General features: G+C 48.4%; 8 protein-coding genes across 8 annotated transcripts; 4 read left to right on the top strand and 4 right to left on the bottom strand.

The window, feature by feature from the left end:
* Positions 1–177: 177 nt before the first annotated feature.
* Pdw03_8127 (MYB DNA binding protein (Tbf1), putative) lies at positions 178–2,913 on the bottom strand (the record flags this gene model as incomplete). Its single annotated transcript, XM_014677778.1, has 4 exons — positions 178–1,419; positions 1,477–2,130; positions 2,195–2,682; positions 2,826–2,913. 4 exons carry the CDS (start codon positions 2,911–2,913, stop codon positions 178–180), a joined length of 2,472 nt encoding a protein of 823 aa, XP_014533264.1.
* A 1,578-nt stretch (positions 2,914–4,491) lies between these two features.
* Pdw03_8126 (Histidine phosphatase superfamily, clade-2) lies at positions 4,492–6,222 on the top strand (the record flags this gene model as incomplete). The annotated part of the gene is made up of 1 exon (XM_014677777.1): positions 4,492–6,222. One exon carries the CDS (start codon positions 4,492–4,494, stop codon positions 6,220–6,222), a length of 1,731 nt encoding a protein of 576 aa, XP_014533263.1.
* Positions 6,223–7,084: 862 nt separating this feature from the next.
* Positions 7,085–9,434, top strand: Pdw03_8125 (uncharacterized protein; the record flags this gene model as incomplete). The annotated part of the gene is made up of 3 exons (XM_014677776.2): positions 7,085–8,532; positions 8,588–8,914; positions 8,978–9,434. The coding sequence occupies 3 exons, from the start codon at positions 7,085–7,087 to the stop codon at positions 9,432–9,434; spliced, it is 2,232 nt and encodes a 743-aa protein (XP_014533262.2).
* Positions 9,435–10,344: 910 nt separating this feature from the next.
* Pdw03_8124 (Serine/threonine protein kinase (Nrc-2), putative) lies at positions 10,345–12,347 on the top strand (the record flags this gene model as incomplete). The annotated part of the gene is made up of 3 exons (XM_014677775.1): positions 10,345–11,191; positions 11,249–11,422; positions 11,488–12,347. 3 exons carry the CDS (start codon positions 10,345–10,347, stop codon positions 12,345–12,347), a joined length of 1,881 nt encoding a protein of 626 aa, XP_014533261.1.
* Positions 12,348–13,365: 1,018 nt separating this feature from the next.
* Positions 13,366–15,103, bottom strand: Pdw03_8123 (Fatty acid/sphingolipid desaturase; the record flags this gene model as incomplete). Its single annotated transcript, XM_014677774.2, has 2 exons — positions 13,366–14,839; positions 14,910–15,103. The coding sequence occupies 2 exons, from the start codon at positions 15,101–15,103 to the stop codon at positions 13,366–13,368; spliced, it is 1,668 nt and encodes a 555-aa protein (XP_014533260.2).
* Positions 15,104–17,680: 2,577 nt separating this feature from the next.
* Positions 17,681–18,764, bottom strand: Pdw03_8122 (Amino acid transporter, transmembrane; the record flags this gene model as incomplete). Its single annotated transcript, XM_066101876.1, has 3 exons — positions 17,681–18,561; positions 18,623–18,670; positions 18,728–18,764. 3 exons carry the CDS (start codon positions 18,762–18,764, stop codon positions 17,681–17,683), a joined length of 966 nt encoding a protein of 321 aa, XP_065956959.1.
* A 990-nt stretch (positions 18,765–19,754) lies between these two features.
* Pdw03_8121 (DASH complex, subunit Dad3) lies at positions 19,755–20,373 on the top strand (the record flags this gene model as incomplete). Its single annotated transcript, XM_014677772.1, has 2 exons — positions 19,755–19,979; positions 20,119–20,373. 2 exons carry the CDS (start codon positions 19,755–19,757, stop codon positions 20,371–20,373), a joined length of 480 nt encoding a protein of 159 aa, XP_014533258.1.
* Positions 20,374–20,687: 314 nt separating this feature from the next.
* On the bottom strand, positions 20,688–21,950 carry Pdw03_8120 (mitochondrial 37S ribosomal protein uS5m; the record flags this gene model as incomplete). The annotated part of the gene is made up of 2 exons (XM_014677771.1): positions 20,688–20,905; positions 20,957–21,950. The coding sequence occupies 2 exons, from the start codon at positions 21,948–21,950 to the stop codon at positions 20,688–20,690; spliced, it is 1,212 nt and encodes a 403-aa protein (XP_014533257.1).
* Positions 21,951–22,016: the final 66 nt, after the last annotated feature.

Here is a 22,016-nt window from a genome sequence, read left to right as displayed (position 1 = left end):
CCAAATCCGGCCACAATGTCGCAATCCCAATAGTAAAACAAATGTGGTTCCCGAAGGAACAAATATCACGATCCAGCCCTAGACTCCGAAACCAAATTGCAAATCCGAAGTTCTCATGACGAATTTTGCGGGAAAAAAGCTAAATCAACAAGACAAGTGGCTGCATATGACAATTCTCTACTGTCCCAGCTGCATATGAGGATCGATATGGTCAGGAGTTGGCTGAGCGTGCTGCTGAGGGTACTGACTTCCGTGCACCTCCTGGCTCAAAGTCTGCATGAGGTTCTGTTCCGCGGTTTGATCAAAGACGGATTGGCTGTTGGCATCCGGTGGAAGGCTGGGCGAGGCGGACATATCATGGCCCGACACGGGTGCCCCATGAGCTCCAGCAAGCGCCATCATACCCTTGATTCCTTCCACATGAGCCTTGTCTTCTTCACCCTGCTTCTTCTGTCTTTCGCGGGCTTCGCGCTTGGCTGCCTGGGCGGGAGCACGGGTTTTCAATTCACCAGTGACGAACTTCAGGTAGTATGGTACTTCAATTCCACTCTTCAAGAAGAAGAGCTTCAGGTTGCGAGCCTTGTCTTTAAGCTGTACCTGATTGCGATCTTTGAGTGCTTCGCTGATCGTTCCACCAGGTCCAAACATAGCAAGAATCTGACTCCAATGGGGGCCCTTAACGCGGTCCAAGCCGGCCATCAACGCATTCTCTTCTTCGGTGGTCCAAGGTCGACGTTGGCTGGGAAGACCAGATTTGCGGCTGGTTGGAGACGACTTCGCGGATGCAGCCATTCGGGCACGTTCGTAGAGAACCTGAGTGGGCTGTGACTGAGAATAATGGGGTATCCCCGGCATGTACCCATGGTTGGACGACATGCCATTCGCCCTGGCTTGCATAGCTTGCGCTGCATTGGGGTTGTATTGCTGGAAGGTGGCCTGCAACGGGCTTTGTTGGAAAGTCAAGGGGGAAGCCTGCTGTGCTTGATAACCTCCAGGGGGGGTAGGACTATGATGATATTGTTGGTGAGCTGGCTGCGGTTGTTGCGCAGCAGTGTAGCCATGAAGATATTGGTTCTCGGGTTGGCTTGTCTGTTGTTGCTGCTGCTGTTGTGGTGGCGGCTGTTGGTGCTGGGGTTGCTGCGGTAGAGGCGATGGACTAGCCTGAGACTGGGTCTGTTGGGGCTGTTGTTGTTGATGCTGTTGTTGCGACTGCTGCTGAGATCGTCGGAGGCCATGGCCCTGTAGGGCAATCTGCGCAGCTCGGGCAGCACGCGCAACAAGGTCGCCATGCATGTTTCGGTCCACAGGGACTTCCACTTGTTGGTTGAGCGAGAATTGACCCTGATGGGTGGTGTTGGGTAACTCGTGAGCATCGCCATTTGAACTCGAGGGCTGGCGTCCCTTGACGGTTTTCTTTCCCTTTATGACGTTAGCACAAGCACAACGATAGTGAAAACACGAAGACTACAAACAAACCTGTTGGGTATTTATGGCATCGAAGTTCTTCGAAATGTAGGAGCTAAGATCTCGTAGGAAATCTTCCCAGTGGTATTTATCCGGCAGGGCATTCAGTGCCTCCTCATTGTTGATTTCATTGAGAAGAATGTCACGTCGAGAAGTGAGACGGTTCACGAAATCTGTCTCTGAAGGTGCCAGCTGTCGGGTACCAGGGCGTCTCGCCAGCAACCGCTGTTCCATGTCGTCCGGGAACAGATTGTAGAGGAGCTGCGTTCGGGTGAGAGATTTGTGATGCATGGCTGCAATGAAAGCCTGCGTCTTGAGTTCGAGGTACAAAGCACCTTGAACCTTCAGCAAACGACCACCTTCAGGTACAAACACGTCTAGGAAATGATCATTGAGGTCCGCAAATCCGATTTCCTGGGATCCGAAGATGCTCGAGACGAAGGACGCCAGGTTCGCTTTGCGAATGACATCAATTTGAGAAGGGTCTGTGATTTCAAGGTCCGTAGGCTGGAGGAATGAGTGCTTGACGGTATATACTCGTTTTGTGTGATCAAATAAGGAGCGCATGGTGGCATATGCTTGGCCATTTTCGGAGTCAGGTTCTGACACCATGGCCGTCAGGTCTTGGTAGGTGTTCTTCGAAAGGAACGACAATATTTGCGTAGACTAAGAGGTGATTTCGCAGTTGTTAGGAGATTGAAATCACGTAAATAGCATTAATGGAACTCACGAGATTGTCCAGGATGGGGAGACTCTGGATCTTGAGGTGAGAGTTGGCCTTGAGGAAAGCAAAACCTCTGGCTCCCGGAAAATCATTCGACGGTGGTAGTTCTTGAGGTCCCATTGCAACGGTTTGCTCCTGACGCTCTGTGTGATCCATGATCTCGGAAATAATTGTGGCCACGTCAGGGCTGAGATCAGAGGTACCGTCCTGGGTGGTCACGACCCCAGTAGAGATATCATGAGCGTCATGAGTGACATGCTGAAGAGTTTGGTTTATGTTATGATCGCTGGGCTCAACGGTGTCAATAACGCCTTCGCCGAGAGCTGAGGCTAATTCTTCTTCAATTTTGTGACCAGGGCCATGCTGATCGGCCATCAAGATGACATCGTCAGGTAGAGAAATATCGCCGCTGGGGCCATCGCCTGTACGGCGCTTTTTGGCAGCCGGAGGTGAGCCATGTTCCTCATCCTCGAGAGAATGAGGTACTTTTTGGTCTATGATACAATTTAATAGTGAGCATTGATTCCAAGGTTATGTTGAGCTTCGTTGGCGGTGAGAGAGATAAGTATGGGTGGGTGGGGGGTGGTCGAAGCTGGCGAACGGGACGATCGGATAGGCGCTTGAAGAGAACACTTACCAATGTCACCTCCATCAGAGGGGAATGGAGGAAAGTCAGATGTTTCTTGGCCATCGAATGATGGCCGCACGCCTCGAGTCTCGACCATTTGGACGAAGCGCCTGCCTGAGGTCGGGGTATCAACTTCCGAGAGCAGAAATGAGGGCTTAGGGGTAGGGCGCGTTTGTAGGGCTTGCGGAAGAAGGATGGAGGAGCGAAAAGAGGAGTTTTCTGCCGGCGGTGTATTTTCGGAGGTAATGGGTGGAGGCGTGGTCGTTAAAGGAAATGTGCGTGTGGGTGGAAGAGAGGAACGAAGCAGACAGAGAGGAAGGAGGAAGGTTCCGTGCAGGGTGCGTGGTCATCTTTGAGAAAGTGCGTTTTTTTTGCATGCTTTTTTTATTCACCCTCCACATGGCACATCATTTGTATTTTAATGATCAAGTCCGCTTTCGGAAGAAGTATCTGTAGGAAATTGAAGCAGTTTTAGGAGAATCGTACCATAACTGACCCGTCAATTTTTCCATCGGATACATGGAGAACTAGCATCGTTTTGAGAAACCTCATTTGTATCTCTGTGATCTCTGTGATTTCGTGGCGTTACCGCCCAGTTCTCACTGAACATCAGGACCTGGACCGGCGATCTCGGAGGCAACTGAGGCTGAGTCAGATATCGTTCTGTCAACTCTCCGGGGCTAATCTTCTTGGCTTGGAATGGCTTATCTGGATGAAAATACTACGCATGTACGGAGTAGATAACATCCCATTTCCTCTCTTCCTTGCCCAGAGAAACCTATGGTGCCTATGTTGTAGGTCGACGGGTACCTTACCCAGGGCAGGAGTCTATTGTCGTTAAATACTAGCGTATAACTAACATGTGTTTCGGGCGACTGGTTCACTGGTGATGCCTACACGTACGCTACTTGTAACTAAGTACCCTTATGACGAAAATCCGTTTTTTCAAGGGCAATCTTAACATTCTGTGAACGATAACCTCCCATTGCTAGAGTGTCACTGGACATTCACCTAGGCTGGTGCATATAGAAGCCTAGACTGTCCCTTCCGGAGAATTTGTGCGCGTCATTCAATACAATTACCTGGTTATGAATTGCGTGCAACCTTGAACCTACCAATCCTAAGAGTCAAGTTGAGCTGTGATGAAGATCCACACAATAATCCAATCTTGGAAGATTCGGCCATGACACTTTTGAATTCATAAATCAAATGAGATTATCCTGCTGAATAGTCTATATCATTAAATCGTTTTTGATTTGAGTTCTACCGATGTCTACTGGGTACCTCTAGCTTCCAGGGGCTCCTCGATTATCCCTTTTGATCACTTCCTACAATTTCCTTTATGATCTTTCGTAGTTAATTCTAAGCATGCTCAATGTCATCAAGATTCAGTTGGTCTCCACCATCCGAAAAAGCCGAAAGCTTACAGTCCCTTGAGTTTCGAAATTCACGAATTAAAAGCCGGACATGTCCACATCCAGTTATACCAGACCCGAAAGCGGATTTCTTATCGCTTGGTTCCCTGGTATCCTGGCAGCCCTAACACTACCATACCATTTGAGGTCTGGACCCTGTAGGCTCGAGTTTCTTTACTACAAAGAGGACGCCCCCGTAATTTGTAGAGCAAGTCAATCAATTTTCTCAAGGCTTGCTGTTCTTCGATGCTTGGATAACCATGTCGACGCACGGCCTATTCATCACTCTCCTGGCACTTCAGGGCGCAGTGATAGTTTCAGCTCAGGGCTCCCAATCTATCGAGAAAGTATGGGGAGTCTTTGCATTTACTGTCTACGGAGACAGCAAGCCCGGTGCGCTCACAAGCTCTAGAACTTTGACCGACTATGGAGCCAACGAACTCTCTACCGCAGCATCGGACTTTCGTTCTCGTTATGTATCTGGAGGCTCTGATACTTGGGTCCAAAACATATCCCCAATCATTTTGGACTCAAAAGATGTGAACGTGCTCTCGACAACGGATCAGAACATTATTGGCTCCGCCCAAGCATTCATGCAGGGTCTATACCCACCACTCGGCTTAATGAACATACCGAGTGGCCAGATTGCGAACGGATCGTTTGCACAGGCGCCATTGAACGGTTACCAATATCCTCGGATTGTCACTGTCGGCGAGGCGGACCCTCAATCTATTTTAATTGAAGGTCACGCAATGTGCGGCATGTATGATGCCGCCGAGGGCGAATACCGTGCCAGCGACGAAGTCCAGGATATCACACGAGATACAGAAGCTTTTTACAGAAAACTGTGGAGACTAGCATTGTCTGGAGTCTACGATGAATCGTCTGCAACTTACACGAATGCTGTTCCAATCTCACAATATTTGGATTATGAAGTTGTGCATAATGACAGCGTGTTTGAAAGTCTAAACCACGCCGACATTCTTCATGCCCGCTCGCTAGCGGACCAGTACGTATGGAGCACAAACAGCCAACAATCATCTTCCAGCGGGTCCTTGATCAGAGTTGTCAGTCCAATTGCGGGGCAGACATTAGCATCGAGTATTCTCGAAGCCTTCGACCTGAACATCCAAGAAGGTGGAACCCGGCAGAAGATGACCCTGTTGTTCGGTGGCGATGAGCCAGCAGTTGCCCTGTCATCTTTGGTGGGACTCGCAAACCAGCATCAACCAAACTTCTTCTCCCGCCTGGTACGAGGTGGCTCGTTCGTGTTCGAGCTGTACAGCTTCGAAGACAGTAGCGACGTGCATCCATCCTACCCGGGAATCGACAATTTATTTGTTAGATTTTTGCTTCACAATGGGACCGACAACACCACCGACTTCCAGGCGTATTCCCTCTTTGGACACAGTCCCAGTCGTGCCTCAATCCCATATACTGAGTTCCACTCCGAGCTCGAAACATTTACCGTGGCCTCAACTCAGGAATGGTGCCTCCGCTGTAACGCTGAAACTGTTTTCTGCAATGGAGTGTTAGATCAAAGTGAATCTCAGCCAAAGAAGAACAAAGGTATGGCTCCCGGTGTAGCCGGAGTCATTGGCGCTGTTATAACGCTTGCGGTCATTGGAATCACATCAGTCATTGCATTCCTCATATATCGAGCTCGCAAGGGAAGCAGCCCCAAGAAAGGAAGCTTGGGTGGGTTCAAAGGCCCTGGAAAATATGCCAGTGATACTGATGTGTCGTTCAATAACCCAATATGGAGAAACTCCAAGACCAACGACACGCAACCATCTAGTGGTCTCGCCGCTGGAGTAGAAGTTGCTGTACAGGGCCATGAACGTACTGGAAGTTGGGAGATGGGCCAAGGGAAAGGGGAGATTGAGAGTGTCCAGCGCGATGTGTTGGAGGGAAGATCGCCTTTTGAGCATGAAGAGGACTGGGTTGTACACAGTGGTCTAAAACCTGTGAAAATCCGTGAGAGCGTATAGACTGTTTTATATCGTAGGCGTATTTAGGAGCAAAGGTCTTTCGTTATTCAAACATTTCCTTCTCGAGCGTCTTTCAGGTTTAGGGCTTCAATGGTCAACATCGACGCGCACTGAATTGTAACAGGCGCGTCTGGTGTAGACCTCGTGACCCCAGTCTCTGAATAGCCTCGTTCCTTCTCTGTTGATCTTGTACCTTCCACTCAAGTCGATCCAACTATTCTTTTCCTTTGAATTTCTTTGTTTCTTTGCTCTCGACAAGTTATCTTCGATCCCAAAGAGAAAAATGAGGTACAACATACCAACTTTGTTAGCATTATGCCAGGACACAGGTGTACACTGCAAGTGGACCAGTCAAGCAAAACACTGTGAGTTTTCCTTTGAGATGATGTTTTTGATCAATGTTTCCCCGGAGAGATGAAGATTTGATTGGGTTTCTGGTGATTGGGTAGCTGGTGTGAACTGGGTTTCAGTACATCACGCAGAGCTGCCATGGGTCTCAGGGCCATCGACTCTGCATAACCCAACGAAAAAGACCTTGTTGACCATGGCGATAGGCAGAAGAGCGCATCCTGATCGATGCAAGAAGCCAATCCTTTCAGAAAACCCAAGGAATCGACCGAATAAAGAGTCATCCAGGTCATCGCGACCGAACAAAAATTCAACATCGAAAGTCTCCAAGAATCACCCCCGTCGTGCAAGCAAAAAGCCCACTGAGCCTGTGTTCTCCACGAGTGATGCAGGATTTGCTCAATTTCTGAAGAAGCACACTTCCCCAAAACACCAGCGAGTCACGGCTGGGGGGAGAATCGTTCCAATGGAGCCACCAAGGCCACCCCGTCATGATGGTTCAACACCTGTGCAAATGTCTGTTATGGATAACGACGAATCCATTGTTGCACATATTTTTGTTGGGGATAAACTTGTGACCGGCAGCCGCAACGTAGGAACACAAGATATCTCGAGAATCATTCATTCTTCCACAGAGCCTGATAACAACTTGCATGAGAAATTGACGTCGCCTTTGCTGGCAAGCACATCCCATTTCGCAGCTCCAGTCGATCCAGGATTTTCGACTTTTTCTAAAGCAATGGAACCAGACGTTCCATGTGATGAATGGTTTGAGTACCGGCCCCGAGACGAAATTGATGCACAATTTATTCGCCATGCTTCAAACGCGATGCAGCGTCATGAGCTCACCTGTCAGGCTGAAGAACGCCGGGCACGATGGGTTTTGATCGAGGATCAGATTCATTATGAAGATTCTGCAATTGCGCAGATGATGTCGTTCATGTCCCCGTTCGATCTTTTCCTGGGTTACGACTATTATGTTCGATATGTAAAAATAGCGTGGATGTGCGGCCTCGACGCCATGGTTGAGGCAAAGTCACGACTGAATAACAAACTCTGGAACCATGAAAAATATCTGGAGGAGGTCAACGAAGTTATCGCGCTTGACCCGCAGATTTCACCCGGTGGTGTTTGTTATAACTTGCGTGTTTACAACATCAACGAACGGGCAAGAGTGCTCGGCGCTCTTGATCAGCACGATGTGCTTACGGGCTATGCAGAGGCAGCTGGTATGAACAATCCCAACGAAACGGAATATTTTTCCGTCAAACAAGCCCATCGGAAGCCTACCTGCAGTCACATCCAGCCCGGAAGAATGATGGATGGTAGTTCACTTGGTAACCTGTCGGCTGCTGGTACCAATGAGGTTGAGCTTGCCAAAACCAATCGTGGAGTCGAAATTATTGACCCCCAAACTGGTCATCCCATTCAATTCCAGAGGCGACCATTGAATACAACAAACAACAGTCGCAATGTTACAGGCCGCGGAAATGGGAGCAACTCAGACTGCGATTACATACAGGTTGATGGAAGCTCAGAGTTGTTGATTCGTGATGTAGATGGGAATCGCAACAGAAACAGAAGAAATTCATTCTTCAATCATATTCAGGTTGACAGAAGATCAGAGTTTTTTCATGATGCGCATGGCACAGGCGGCAATGTGCCTACGGGAGACAATGACCCGGTCTTTGATGCTGTTAGCCGATTGGACAGTGTCTTTCTTCCTGAAATGGGGGTGGAGGCGGAAATTTCATGGATCCCCCAGGAGACATGGACAGAACGTCGTCCGAGAAACGAAATTCGTGTCAGCAGAACCGTGCCTCGGAACTTTGGCCGAAACGTCTACAATTTCAGATCGGAATTGCATTCTATCACCGAGCTCGACCATGATGGGCACGTCATTGAGCCAACTAGCACGGGTGAGAATGATGGGAGTCATACACCAAGCTTTGCGTTTAGCATGTAAGTTCTTTGCTCCAGGCTAGCGCTTGAAGAGTACTAACTCCTAGAACCGCAGCAATGAAGATGAATTGAACCACAGTGCAACCCAGAATGGGCTTCGGTATCTTCAGAATGAGCCCTGTGTCGCATCACTTTCAAGCAGTTCAGATGACGAACAACAGACGATGAGAAATTCTAGCCCCGGACAAGAACTGACTGAAGAGATGCCTTCAGAACTTTCCTTTGATCAGCAACACGGAAGTACTGAGGTATTAAATTACCAGTCGTCAATCATTACACCGGACCTTTTCGATGTGTTTGTCGTAGATGTGGAGGGTGATCTGGAAGGTGAAAGGAGAGGACGCTCCTTGGTTGAACAATTTGATGATGACATGAACTACAAGTAAGCTTCATACAAACTCACTTGTTTGTGCAAACGACGGGGTTTGACATAAGATAACCGCAGTGGGAGCTTCACCCTTACAATGAACAGCTTCGGAGGGGATTACCCAGACGAAATGTCGGATGCACCCCTATTGTCTCGGAACAGCCCATTGTCCCGGAACAGCCCAAGCAGGGCGATCTCGAGGTCAAGTGTCCGCCGTAGGCACCAAGGACCTGTAGGGGGCCTCAGCAGCGTTGGGTCCCGCATGATCACATCGAGTCTGAATGCCCGTCGAAGGCATGATGCACGTGAAAATGTCCGAAATGCCCGTCACTCGCTCACAAATTCCTCAAGATTGATTGTCAACCTGAGAGACGAGGTACCCGTCACAAGTGTTCTCGGATTCGACGCGCCCGACAGTCGACAGAACACTGATTACTTGCCCGTTTATTCGACGCAGTTGATTGATGCCAGTATCAGACATACTGCGCCCGCTATTGTGAACACCAGCAGAATCAATGCACATGCTCAACTTTGATACTATGCCACCATGGCATTGGGCTAGGGTTGTGAGCCCATGCCTATGTACATGTTTCCGAAGTTCCCGAAGTGTTTCAGATTTCAAATGATGAAAGCAGAAAAGAGAAAAGCATCCAAAAAAGAAAAAAAGAAACCATGCACGAAGTTCGATTCGAGAGAGGAAACGATGTTGACGGGATTGAATCATGAATCTGTACAATGTTATATTGTATTGATATTCTTCTTCCAAGAGGATTGAATTGTATGATTATCACGTGTTGTACACTGTAGACATTTGTAGTTAATTATATGGTATGTCGCCACCTAGTTCCGTTCCTTAATTCCTTAATTCCCTAATTCCTTATTTCCTTGACTCATATCTAGAGTCCTGTTGACTACGGTAAAGTCGTACAGAGATGAAATATTTTTTCCAATTGATCTTTCTGAGTACTTCTATCAACCTTTTCTCAACTCTTCCCAATGCTTCTAACGTAGATGGGCGGTTGCGCAGTGCACCCAGGTGGATTGCCCTGCCCAGAGTTTAGATGACTAAGCCTTGGCCTCCGCGTCCACGGGTCCTTCTCCACTCCAATTCCTCCTTACCTCCCTCTTTTCTCACTGGTTTCACGAATCTTGAACTCCACGAATCTTGAACTTCATTTATTGCTCTGACATGTCGTCTGATCCATGAGTCTGGTTACCGTGGCTTTTGTCGTTTCAGTTCTTTGGGTGGACAACTCTCGTTGTGCTGCTTCTTACTAACGGTTGCCCCCCGCGCGATTATATCCCCAGCCGGCACTTGGCATTTCGACGAATACCGCCCTTTCACCTGCTTCTCACCTTGATTTTGCACTCTTCGGATTATCTTCACGCCAGGTCCCAAGTGAATTTCATCTCGGTCTCGATTTTATTTCGGCAACCCACTCAATATGACACAGCTCTTCGCCTCCAGTCCGTCCGCGGTGACAAATAATGAGAAGCGCGGGAATTTCCCCGCTCTCTCTCTTCCATCGCGAAAACATTCCAACGAGTCTAGCCACTTGCCTACGAGGATTAAGAACTTTTTTCGTATCAACAGCTCAAGCCATTCTCCCCAACTCAACACCTCTGGGAGTACCGAACGCGAACGGGAAAACCATGGGGCGGCCAAAAACGAGAAGTCTGCTTTCCGGCAGTCTCGATTCCTGTCAGGCAAAGGCCGCAATCGATCAACAACTGTTGCCAGTGAAGGCAACCCACTTGACGACGCAGTTTCACCTACCGCATCCGCCAACCCATACTTTGCCCACCAGGGTCAACCAGCATTGCGACACCGCAATGATGGGTCAGTGCCTTCCTCTCCTCCTGACACCCCCCAGTTACAAGTCACGGGGGTCTCGGCAGTAGAACAGGCGACTACTGCAAACAAAGAGGAATTAGCGCGCAAGTTACGACGTGTGGCTTCTGCCCCGAATGCCCAAGGCCTATTCAAAAGTGGCCAGGGTGACCGTCCTCAGACAGCAGAACTGGGCAAGCAGCCCCTGGTGGAACAGTCTGGCGGATCAATGGGCCTCACAGCCAGTGGGAATTCCAATCTAGCGATACCATCTTCACTTAGCTCAGATTTTGGCAGTAACGCTGCTTTCCGCCGCACCTATAGTTCAAACTCCATCAAGGTTCGAAATGTGGAGGTTGGTCCCGCTAGCTTTGACAAGATCAAGCTGATCGGCAAGGGCGATGTTGGCAAAGTTTACCTGGTGCGCGAGAAGAAATCGAGCCGCCTGTATGCGATGAAAGGTGTGTTCTAATTTTAGACCGATGACTGTCCGATGCAAAATACTGACTTGCGGCTAGTTTTGAGCAAGAAGGAGATGATCAAACGGAACAAGATTAAACGAGCTTTGGCCGAACAAGAGATTTTGGCTACGAGCAACCACCCGTTCATTGTCACCCTGTATCACTCCTTCCAATCGGAGGATTTTTTGTATCTCTGCATGGAGTACTGCAGTGGCGGCGAATTCTTCAGGAGTGTGTTTACCTTTCTGTTATTTTTACGACATCATCTAAGATTTCTTGCTGACTTACGCATCTAGCCCTGCAAACTCGCCCCGGCAAGAGCATCTCCGAGGACGCAGCTCGCTTTTATGCCGCAGAGGTTATTGCTGCGCTGGAATATCTCCATCTCATGGGTTTCATCTACCGTGACCTGAAACCAGAAAATATCCTTCTTCACCAGTCAGGTCATATCATGCTTTCTGACTTCGATTTGTCGAAGCAATCTGGACCCGGGGGTGCCCCCACGATGATTCCCGCACGCAGTGGTGGTAACTCCACCACAGGTTTGCCTACAATTGACACCAAGTCATGTATTGCTGATTTCCGGACAAATTCTTTTGTCGGGACTGAAGAATATATTGCACCCGAGGTGATCAAGGGTTGCGGTCATACCAGCGCCGTTGATTGGTGGACCCTTGGCATCCTGATTTACGAAATGTTGTACGGTACTACCCCGTTCAAAGGCAAGAACCGGAACGCTACATTTGCTAGCATTCTGCGCGACGAGGTGAACTTCCCAGAGCACTCCGGTGCGCAGCAGACATCAAGCCTGTGCAAGGCCTTGATCCGCAAACTGCTGATCAAGGATGAAACTAAGCGCCTAGGAGCCCGCGCCGGTGCCTCCGATGTCAAGACTCACCCCTTCTTCCGGCAGACCCAATGGGCGCTCATTCGTCACATGAAGCCGCCTATGATTCCCCACCAGGGACGTGTTGGCACGGATACAGTGAACTTCCGCAACGTCAAGGAGAGCGCTAGCGTGGATATTGGCGGCACCGATTCTACTAAGATGAAGGGTGTTCCAATGGATTCTGGCCTCGCGACTCCGAACGGCGAAGTCAACGATCCCTTCGAGGATTTCAATAGTGTCACTCTGCACCATGAGGGGGATATGTAAAGCCTAGGTTCTTGATTTTTCGTCACTTGTTTCTTTTATCCGATACAGAAGGAAATAGCCGTATGTGCGTCGGCTCGCTGACGACCATGATGCATTAACGACTGTATTTAGATGCTATTCTTCTTCCACTGCAATCCTCGCTGGGTGTATGGAGTGTTCTGGGACTTTTTCTTGGTGGATCTATTTGAGCTTTTTTTTTGTCTTCTTTTTTTCCCTCTTTCGTCCCATTTTTGTGCCTTGTTGCTCGTGGATTGCTTTGCATATTGCATATTTTTCATTTCCTTGAGCCTTGGGCCACTCTGAGTTGCGCCTCCAATTCAGGCACAACATAGCATCGACACCAAAGCGCTGGAATTGTCACATGGTTTGTGTCACGACTTCTGCTGTTGGTTTTTTTTTCTCTGCGTGTCTCCCTGAAAACTGCGCTATAAATTTGCTCTTCCATCCTACTTCGCAGCGGACGGCGTTCAGGATTGACTTTTTCGGGCTGCGTCTTCCACGTGACATTTGTGTAAATCAACTGAATACTGCGTGCTGTTTTCAATCTCAAATTTGTATTTTCATGTTTACCTTGCTGTGAAACCATGTACGACATCTCGAAGCCATTTCAGCATTTGGCTTTTTGTTTCAATCAGTTTGCTGGTCTCCATGTTGAATTGTCTTTTCTTGCGGAGAAACCTTTACCAGTTCCCACCCTGTAAATGGCCATTGCTTCATGGGAAGAAGAGTGTGCAAAGCAGAAATGGGATATTGTGAAGGCTTCTTTGAAGAAAAGGCAAAATCAAACCTAGATTGGTGGTGGATAGAAATCAACTCTCCACTCTCCATGCAACAGAGCACAGTCTAGTCAGAGTTTATAACAATTATCGTGTACGCAGAAAAAAAGCTTCTATTCGATAAAGATGATTCGCTTGAACGAAACAGTATAATATGCCAACCCGACGCGATCCAAATTTGCAAAATAACACAACTGCATGCTGGGTATCTCAAAAGCTCACCTCCTAAAGAGCGAACATCTTCAATGCAGATGATAAGGATCCGCCACGCAAGCCTTCCGACACTCCTCCAAGAGCTTCGCCTGCCTGGAAACGTGCGCAAGGCGACCTATAACCTCCTTATTACCATCATAGAAGGTAAAGACCGCATAGGGAATGTTCACATCCTCACAGAATTCCCGAACAAACTGCTGCGTCTTGCGCAGATTGTGCCGCGGGATGCGAGGATACAAATGGTGGATAGCCTGGAACTGGAGACCACCATGGAAAAAGTCCAACCAAGGCGGGCAATCTACATCCATCGTCGTACGGAGCATCTTCTGAGGGAAAGATTCCAACGGGCCGAGATCAGCAGTGGACATAGCGTAGTGTGAGAGTGTAATCTGCACATGCAGTGGCGATGTCACGATGTGAGAGATCAGAACAAAGACGACGCGGTTGAACCAGGTCGGAATGCTACACCAGACAACGCCGTAGCCGAACCAAATCCAGAAGAAGATGTGGCCGGCGAACTCAAACCAGCGGTGCCACCAGCCCGCGCCGTGTTTTGGCCCGCGTCCAACGACAATATGCTCCCAGCTGAGGAAGTAGAGGTTGAAACGGCCGAAGAGGAGAATGGGGTAGTACAGGTAGTGCTGGTATTTGACGGTGAACTTGGCTACTGCGTCAAACTCCATGACGCGGTCGTAGTAGGTGCTGCGGAGCGAGCTGAAGAAGCGGTGCGAGAGCGCGAAGAAAGGCATCAGTTCGATATCGGGATCGTGCTCGGGTGCGTTGGTTACGATGTGGTGGACGTTGTGGCTGCGCTTCCACCAGCCTAGACTTAGGCCCCCTAGGTAGTCGGCGATGATCATGCCGATGGTCGTGTCAATGTGATAGTTGTGCGTGATACCCATATGGCCAGCATCATGGGCGGAGAAGACGAGCTGGTGCCAGAAACAGCCGAGGAAGAAGGCAGATGTGCAGAACCAGGATTGTTTGAGGAAGAAGATGAATAGCCCAAAGAAGAGGGTGTAGCGAGAGATCTCAATAGCGTAGGCTTTGTAGTTGCAGTTGTATAATCCTGCTGCGCGGATGCGATGGTGCAGCTCGCGGTATTTCTTTGTGATGTATTCTTGGTGTTCTGCGTCGAGAGGAGGGTACTTGGATGCATCTAGCTCAATCTCCTCTTGAGTTCGAGCATCGATCACGTATGCTCGTGGTTTGTTCTCAGTTTCTGTTGGAGAGATGACGCTGACGGCTGAGGAAATTGTGGAGACTGATAGCCTACGTCTTAGGCCCAATCGGTCATCCTTGGCTTCGAAGATAGGAGATGGTGGTGCTGAGCTCTCTTCGCTTGATAGCTCGGAGCACACCAGGTCTTCTTCGTCGATTTCATGTTCGGTCAAAGGGCGGAATTTGCCACCTTGGATGGGAGGGAGGAAGTTGGTCCAGTGGCCCTCGACTCGGCCAATTTGGAATTTGCTCATGCGCTGACGGGCTTCCTGTGAATGGAGACTTTGAGAAGGGTATTAGTATAATGGTCAAATAAAGCCGATCAAGGATAGACAGGTTTGAGGAGACTTACGCATTGACTTCGTCCGTGGCATCTTTGCCAATCATATGCTTGATGGCCATATCACCTCCGGGATGGTATTTGATCCAGGAGTCTAGTCGGAGGACATTGCCATCGACAATGACAATCAACTTGCCTTCGGCGAGCATGCCCTCGATCTCACGTCTTGAGAAGACATTGTCCCTGGCCCTTGCTGGGGTGGACATATTGCTCATCTGATTTGATCAACCAAAGAATCCGATGAGATTTAATCGCTAGTTGTTTGAGTTAAAAGGCTTGACATGAACGAAGGATACAGCGGTAAGACAATTATAAGAAATCTTTTTTCGGGGCATCTCTATTTGCTTTTTGACTTGCATAAAAAGATTAATCTATTCGGTTACCTAGACTTGCAAAGCGCTGTGGCGCAAGACATCCCTCTCGACCCAGGGGAACGACACAAATGGGGCAGTGTAAATTGGTCTGTCCGGCCCAGATGTGGACACGAGAGGAACTCCATGAGGAATCAAGAGGGCAGGTCGAGGTGGGTAATGTGTTCCTGGATAAAGCAGTGTGACAGGGCTGTGGATATGAAGATTAAATGCGATTCCGTACATCTCTTCAACCATACCCATATGTTGAACATTCCATGTCCCATTTGATAAGAGTTAAAACAAGCTTAAACATTGCCCCTATCGGAAATTGAAAGGTCAGATCCTTAGATCCCCTATCCCATGTCGAAAATTCGACTCCACCTTTTCTAAATAATACTTTGACACTAAATAGAATCCACAGAGAACATTCTCCATTCCCCCCCCCCCCCCCCCCTAAGAATTAATCCACAGTGCTTTTCCCCTGAGAAAACTCAAAAGACGTGAAAAATGCAAGAAGTAAATGCTGGCTAACCTTGGCTACTTATTGTATCGTTGGCTTAAGGCGGAAATCCTCTTACCATTTGTGGAAAAGATAACCTGGACACGTGTCCACCCCAAACCCTAGGAAACCATTGGACTTTTTTTTTTAAAAAAAAAAAAATTCAGGTCAAGGGGCCATGTGCCATGGAATTTGGGAAGGAAACGTCTGTGAAGGGACGAACGAGATCTTCTTTTTAATGCCCTATTACCGCGAAAGCCCCGTATCTGGAGCGACTGGCTAATATCGCTACTTTCTCAGTTAAAGACACTTACGTATTCGGCTTTCAGTTCTTTCTTCTAAAGGTAAGTCGCCACTTGATGTATTGTGCATTTCTCTCCTTTCTGGGTCCTGTTTACATGATCCACAATACGATATACCGGTCAAGGTTATTCCCGAGGGACACGTTCTGAATGTGAAAAACGCAAGGCCAAGGCTCCTTTCCTACACTAGAGTTAATCCGTTGTTAAGGCGGCAAATTTGCAAAAAGCCATATTCGTTCTATTGACATCTTGAATTCATTTACTTGACGCGAAGTACATGTAGAACTGGGCTTCATTTAAAATAAAGTAGAGGCACAGGTGGACTTGGACGCCGCAGTAAAAAGACCTGTGGGGCAAGACATTTTCTAGAATGTGTCGCCTCCGAGTCATGCCTCTAGACCCTTGGGGTTAGGTTTTCCAGGGGATGTATCCCAAAGGCGTCTACCAAGTGTACTATATGTATAACTATTGCACAAGTACGGCGTATGTACTCCGTACTCCGAGGACAGGAGACCACCGCGAGGCGTCTGCGATAAAGTATATCCACTTCTAAAATTTAAAATTGAGACTTCTGGATCTGGAATGAGACATATTATTTCTGAGTTCGCCTGAAATTTCACATGCACACATAATACACATAATAATCCTACCTGTGATTTATGATTTTCGCAATGAACCGTGTGACTTGAAGTGAAGCCAGCCTAAATCAACAGGGTAATGATCGTAGATGTATCGATTAAAAAGATAAGCCAAGGCAAAGATATAAATTACTGAGTTGACCCACCCGAGCACTTCACTAGCCCCGGTCAATTTCGGAAGGCTTGGATCCCAGTCAACAATGAGTCGCTAGTATCAAACTGTGAGCGTACGGAGTAAATGCTTCTACGTTACTGGCCACTCAATCTAATTGCTGCACTTAATTTACTCTTCTAGTGACGTTCTCCACCTTTGGATGTCTGCTACTTTTTATCTTCTATTGTCTAGCTGACATCCAATGAAATGATTCCAAACACATTCCAGTGCCCTATTCCATAGGCTGATAGGTGCCAAGCATAAACCGATAACTCTTCCGGGGCGCATTTCAGATAGATGAGTGATTTCGGCTAACGAGAATGTGTATCTCAGCATACATAGAACCTAGAAATAATTTTAAGAGTATTGAGCGTGATGAAAGTGAGTTAAAGAAACGCAAGTCGGAATTATAGTCGGTGTGGTTCCGTTTAGACGGTCCGGGCCTTTTTATTCTTTTTTTTCGATATTTGAATCTGTAGATTCGACCTAGTTAAGAGTAGTGTACATCGTTGGCAGCGGGATAGTTACCAAGCATTTATTTTCTCTGTTTTCCGTGCCATGTTGCACGAAATAGTCTCAGAAGAATTGATTTCCTTGACAAGAGCAAGATGTCAGGCCGTATACAAGATTCAACATTTGAATCCAGAATTGCTAGAGCAGCGTAATAGCAATGTTGTATATCGGTGGCTCGACCTATTCCTGGAGACGTACCGCAGTTAACACAATACAATATGAGGGATAATAACAGCAAAAGAGCACCCAAGTGTCGTCTCCGCAATCCAAACCATGATCGATAACAAAGCTAGTAATAAAGTCAAAAGGGTCACTGGGGGGCATCTACTCGAACCAGATTATTATCGCTAGTGATGCAGAAAGCGCTACACATCCCGCATAACTAGCTGCAACTCTCTGTGAGACCTTTCCAGGCGCTGGCAGACAGTTCTTCCGTGAATTTGACTCTGAGATTGGCCCTTGAGTCACGTCGGCAGTTTTCGATTCCAGGGGTACTGAATCTGGTACGTTTGATAGAGATTTTCGGGTCCAAGTCGCAACATTATGCTGCCAGTCGGAAACGGGGGGATTCCACACCTCTAAAGTGCGAAAATCTGTGTTTTTGAAGACCAACAATGCATTGTTGATGGAACTAAATCTCAGTACCCATTCAAGAGAGTTGGATGTGTAAATGCCTGGCCCCAACTCGTTGTCAAGGGTGTTGTTATGGATGACCGGGGCGAAAAAAGCCATCAAGGCAGCCAATGCGGTCCGAGTAGACACTCGGTATAAGAATGATCCACCGCCCAGCTTGCTAACGTAGCCTTCAAGGATCTTCGCGGTTAGGCAGTGTTTGTTTTGGCTTCTCTTGACTCGAACGGTAGCGATATCTCGCGGTAGGCACTGGGGTCTGTATGCCGGAAACAGCTCCTCCGTTCTCTGAAGTGCGTATCGGTATCCAACTTGGGAGGGGATTGGATCGAGCCGGATTGGCATAATTACCACCGGGGGCTGGTCGAATCCAAAGAAATACCGATCATACATCGATCTTGGAACTTTGCCCTCTTCGATTAGGTGCTCCAGGATCCATGTTACGCGGACATTTATCGGGATGGCCCGTACCTCGTCTTGGAGGACAATGGATGGGTCGTACATTGCATCGACCAGCTTGTCGAGCCCTGCTAGCCAAAAAATGCTGCTCAAAGGGCCAATCAGCTCATCAAATTCTAAAGCAAAATCAGTTAGATGGTCCTCTGGCTTTTCCAAAATAGATATTGGTCTTCTTACGATAGCTGTTTCTGTCGAGGTACTCTTCGATCTCCTCGGGAATTTCTCCTGGGTATCCGTGCTATCTTGATCTTACCGGGCTAAATCCTGCTTCCGCTAACTCACTCATCGTACGAGCGACTTGATTTCGATTTCCCTCCATCTCTAAATCCGAAGGGGCTCCTAGCTTATCGTTGGAGATAGTAGGTGCTGTGAGAGTGGTCACAGGCAAATATTTTATGGCCGATGAACTCGAACTCGAGCATGAGAGGGATGGAAGGGACGAAATTGAAGGTACAGAGTCAGTCGGACTTATCGGGGTTGAAGTGGCCGGGCTCATCGCCGTCGCCGTAAACGGTAGCGGAAAATCTTGTTTTGGATCCAGGGCTTGATCAAGTAAGTTGGATTGTAAGGACTTGAGTTGTGTTATCTAGATGCCATTCTAATATCCATCCATGTTCGAAGCTTCGCTCTTTCCGAAGACAGTGGCACTTGCCAGGATATCTACATCTGGGAATTGAGCTTCTAAATTGTATCTGTCCACATGTACTCCATATTCCTTGAATCACCTAGAAATATCACACATGACAAACTTCTAATAGAAGTCAAAATCCTGATCATAATCAGTAAAGGGGCTTGCTGTTGAGCCCCCAGCTGTGTAATATCAACCTCAGGACGGGGCTTCGCAGTTAGGGACTAGGGCATGATTATTACTACAATGGCACGAATTGTCTTCGAATGGAATAGAGAGATCTCAGGTAAGGGATTTATCGGATACAACATAAGCCAATTTTTCTACAGTGTTAGACTTGCTGCAGTAGTTCAATGTTACTGGTTGATAGCACATGCATATTTTACGACTGTGTGGGTGTGAGATTCCTAAAAGGCATACATGTTGTGGGGGCATTATTTGAAAACAAGACAATTGAAAGATAGCAATAGCAACGCATAGCATGACATATGAAATGACGTTGAAACAAGTTTCTGAAGTATAGAACCCAAGTAGATGCCGAATCTCGGAAGCTAAAGCTTGAGGAACGCGGAGCTACAGAACACACAAGACAACACAAAAGCACCCCCGCAGCTTTCGCGGCTTTCGCAGCTCAACGCCCACTTTCAAGAAAACCGTAAACAAACTCAAGAACTCTCAACAATGTCTGCCTTCGCGCCTGAAGACTCAGACAACGATTACTCGTACGCTGAGGTCGACCCCGCGGAAACCACCCCTCCAATCCCCCAATCAATGGGCGACGCAGACCCCTCGCACGGCCAAGGTCACTCAAATAACCCCCTCTTGGGATCCGATAATCCTCTCATGTCAGATCTGGAGCAGGAAGTATTGGAAGAATACGCTCGATTGCTACAGAATGTCAACCAGGTACGTGGGAGAAGACCTTGATCTGAGCTTTTGAGGACAATCTTTTTTATAGGAATAGGATACAAACAACGTCATATTGAAAACCACAAGAACTACCATTATTTTTGATACTGGTTACTGACTAATGCCTCGCGTATAGCTGTCCGACAAACTCGCCGACCTTGCCGGCTCGCCCGCCTCCATGCCCCTCGACGGCCTTCGTCTCCTTGAACGCAAGACTGCGACTGTATGCACCCTGCTCAAGGCCAGTGTGTATAGCATTGTCTTGCAGCAGCAGATCTGGAATGAGAATGAAGAGCAACAGCAACAGCAGCAAAACGAGGACCGTCATTTCCAGGACCACGAGTATCAGCAGGGAGAATACGAGGGGGAGGGAGACATGACGTTCCAGTAAGGGAGTAAAAAAACAAAATTGTCTAAGGTGTTTCATGGTTCTTTTTCTGTTTACTCGCGTATTATACCCGGGGTGTTGTTGTCAAGTTTTCGTTTTGGCGCAAATCAGATGGTGTTTATGCAAAAGAACCTTGATAATTTTTCAGATATGCTGGGAATAGCCCAAGATACTGGAGAATTGGAGAATTGATGACCCATCAGGTTTAACAACCAACTTATAGAAGTACATGCATAAGACACAAGAAGAAGAGGAAGGAAAAGAGAAGCATTATATACACGCTGAGACGTAGCAGCAAGTCAAGGCCGTGATGTGCCCTAAATTTTCCCTGCGTAGTAAACCTTGCGCACATCGACAACTTTCCTGCCGAGTGCGTGCGCAACCTGCTCTGGGTTACGCTGGCTCATGAGCGCCTGATAGGCGGCCTTGACTGTGTTCATCTGGTTCCTTGAGCGACCAACTCGGGCGGATAGATCATGAATTCCACCGGCGCGGCACATCTCATAGATGAGGTATTGGACACGGAGTCCGAAGCCTGTTGGTTGTTAGAAAAAAGGAACACGCCGGGGGACGAAACTAGACATACCTGGTGGACGGTGCATCAGCTGCAACTCTGTGGCACCCACTTTGCCCTTGACATCGCCAAAGATGGTTCGGTTCTCGTAGCGGGGAATGGGCTGCATGTTTCGGATGGCACGGTATTGCGACTGGATCTTTGCATCGGAGGCTTCATCGGACTTGGCCTCACCGATACCCAGCAGACCATTTGCGTTACCGGCGATGGAAAGACGGTATGCACGGCGGACCTTTCCTAGTCGAGTCTGGTTGGTGACGCTGTGTGAAACAAGAGTCTTGGTGCGGAGGCCCTTGACCTGGCTCTCCGTGTAGCCCGTAGCCAGGAGCAGGCTCTTGAGGGCATCTGTCATTTCCTCGGCCTCTGCTGAGCGCTCCTTCTCGCCCTTCTCTGCGGCTGTCTTCCGCTCTTCCACGCGAGGCTCATCAATGGTCTCTCCGGGTCCGAAGAGATCCGGAACAAGTGCGCTGTGAGGGGCGAGCTCACTCTCCTCCTTGCCGTGGGTGACGCGCAGGTTGTCTGCGAACTTAACGAAGTCTGCACCTGTCGCGTTATCGGGCATCTCAAGGATATATTGGCCGAAGTCCTTCACGAAATCATCCTCGCTCTTCAACTTGAAATTGTAATCTGAGTTCGACTGCGGGGCGCGTTGGTGTCGATCAATGCCGGGCTCAATCACCGAGAAGTCATCGATGTACTTGAATGCCATGGGATCACTGCGTTCGTTTATTTGTTCTGCCAGATCCTTCGGGTCGATAGCGGCTTCGCCGGCTTCGACAGCGGCCATCTGTGCCTCCGAGTACTCCTTGGCGAGCTCGGCCTTCTGCTCTTCCGTGTAAGGCTTATAATCACCCACCCGAGGAGCCTTAACATTGGGGAACTTGGGTTTCCGGTTCGAGAGAGGCGCGGGAGTAGGATGGAATTGGCGTCGAGGGACTTGCGTACTTGGGCCGGCAGCACGGGTGAAGCTGCATAAAAGGCATCGTGCTGGCCGTGTGATGTTCATTATGATGGTGCAGTGAGCTCCCCAGCCAAAGAGAGGCCGGTTGAGAGCTTGAAAAATAAAGAAAAA

The sequence above is a fragment of the Penicillium digitatum genome, chromosome 3, assembly GCF_016767815.1.
Source record: "Penicillium digitatum chromosome 3, complete sequence".
NCBI classification, from domain to species: Eukaryota; Fungi; Ascomycota; class Eurotiomycetes; order Eurotiales; family Aspergillaceae; genus Penicillium; species Penicillium digitatum.
This window is presented reverse-complemented; position numbering and strand designations above follow the sequence as displayed.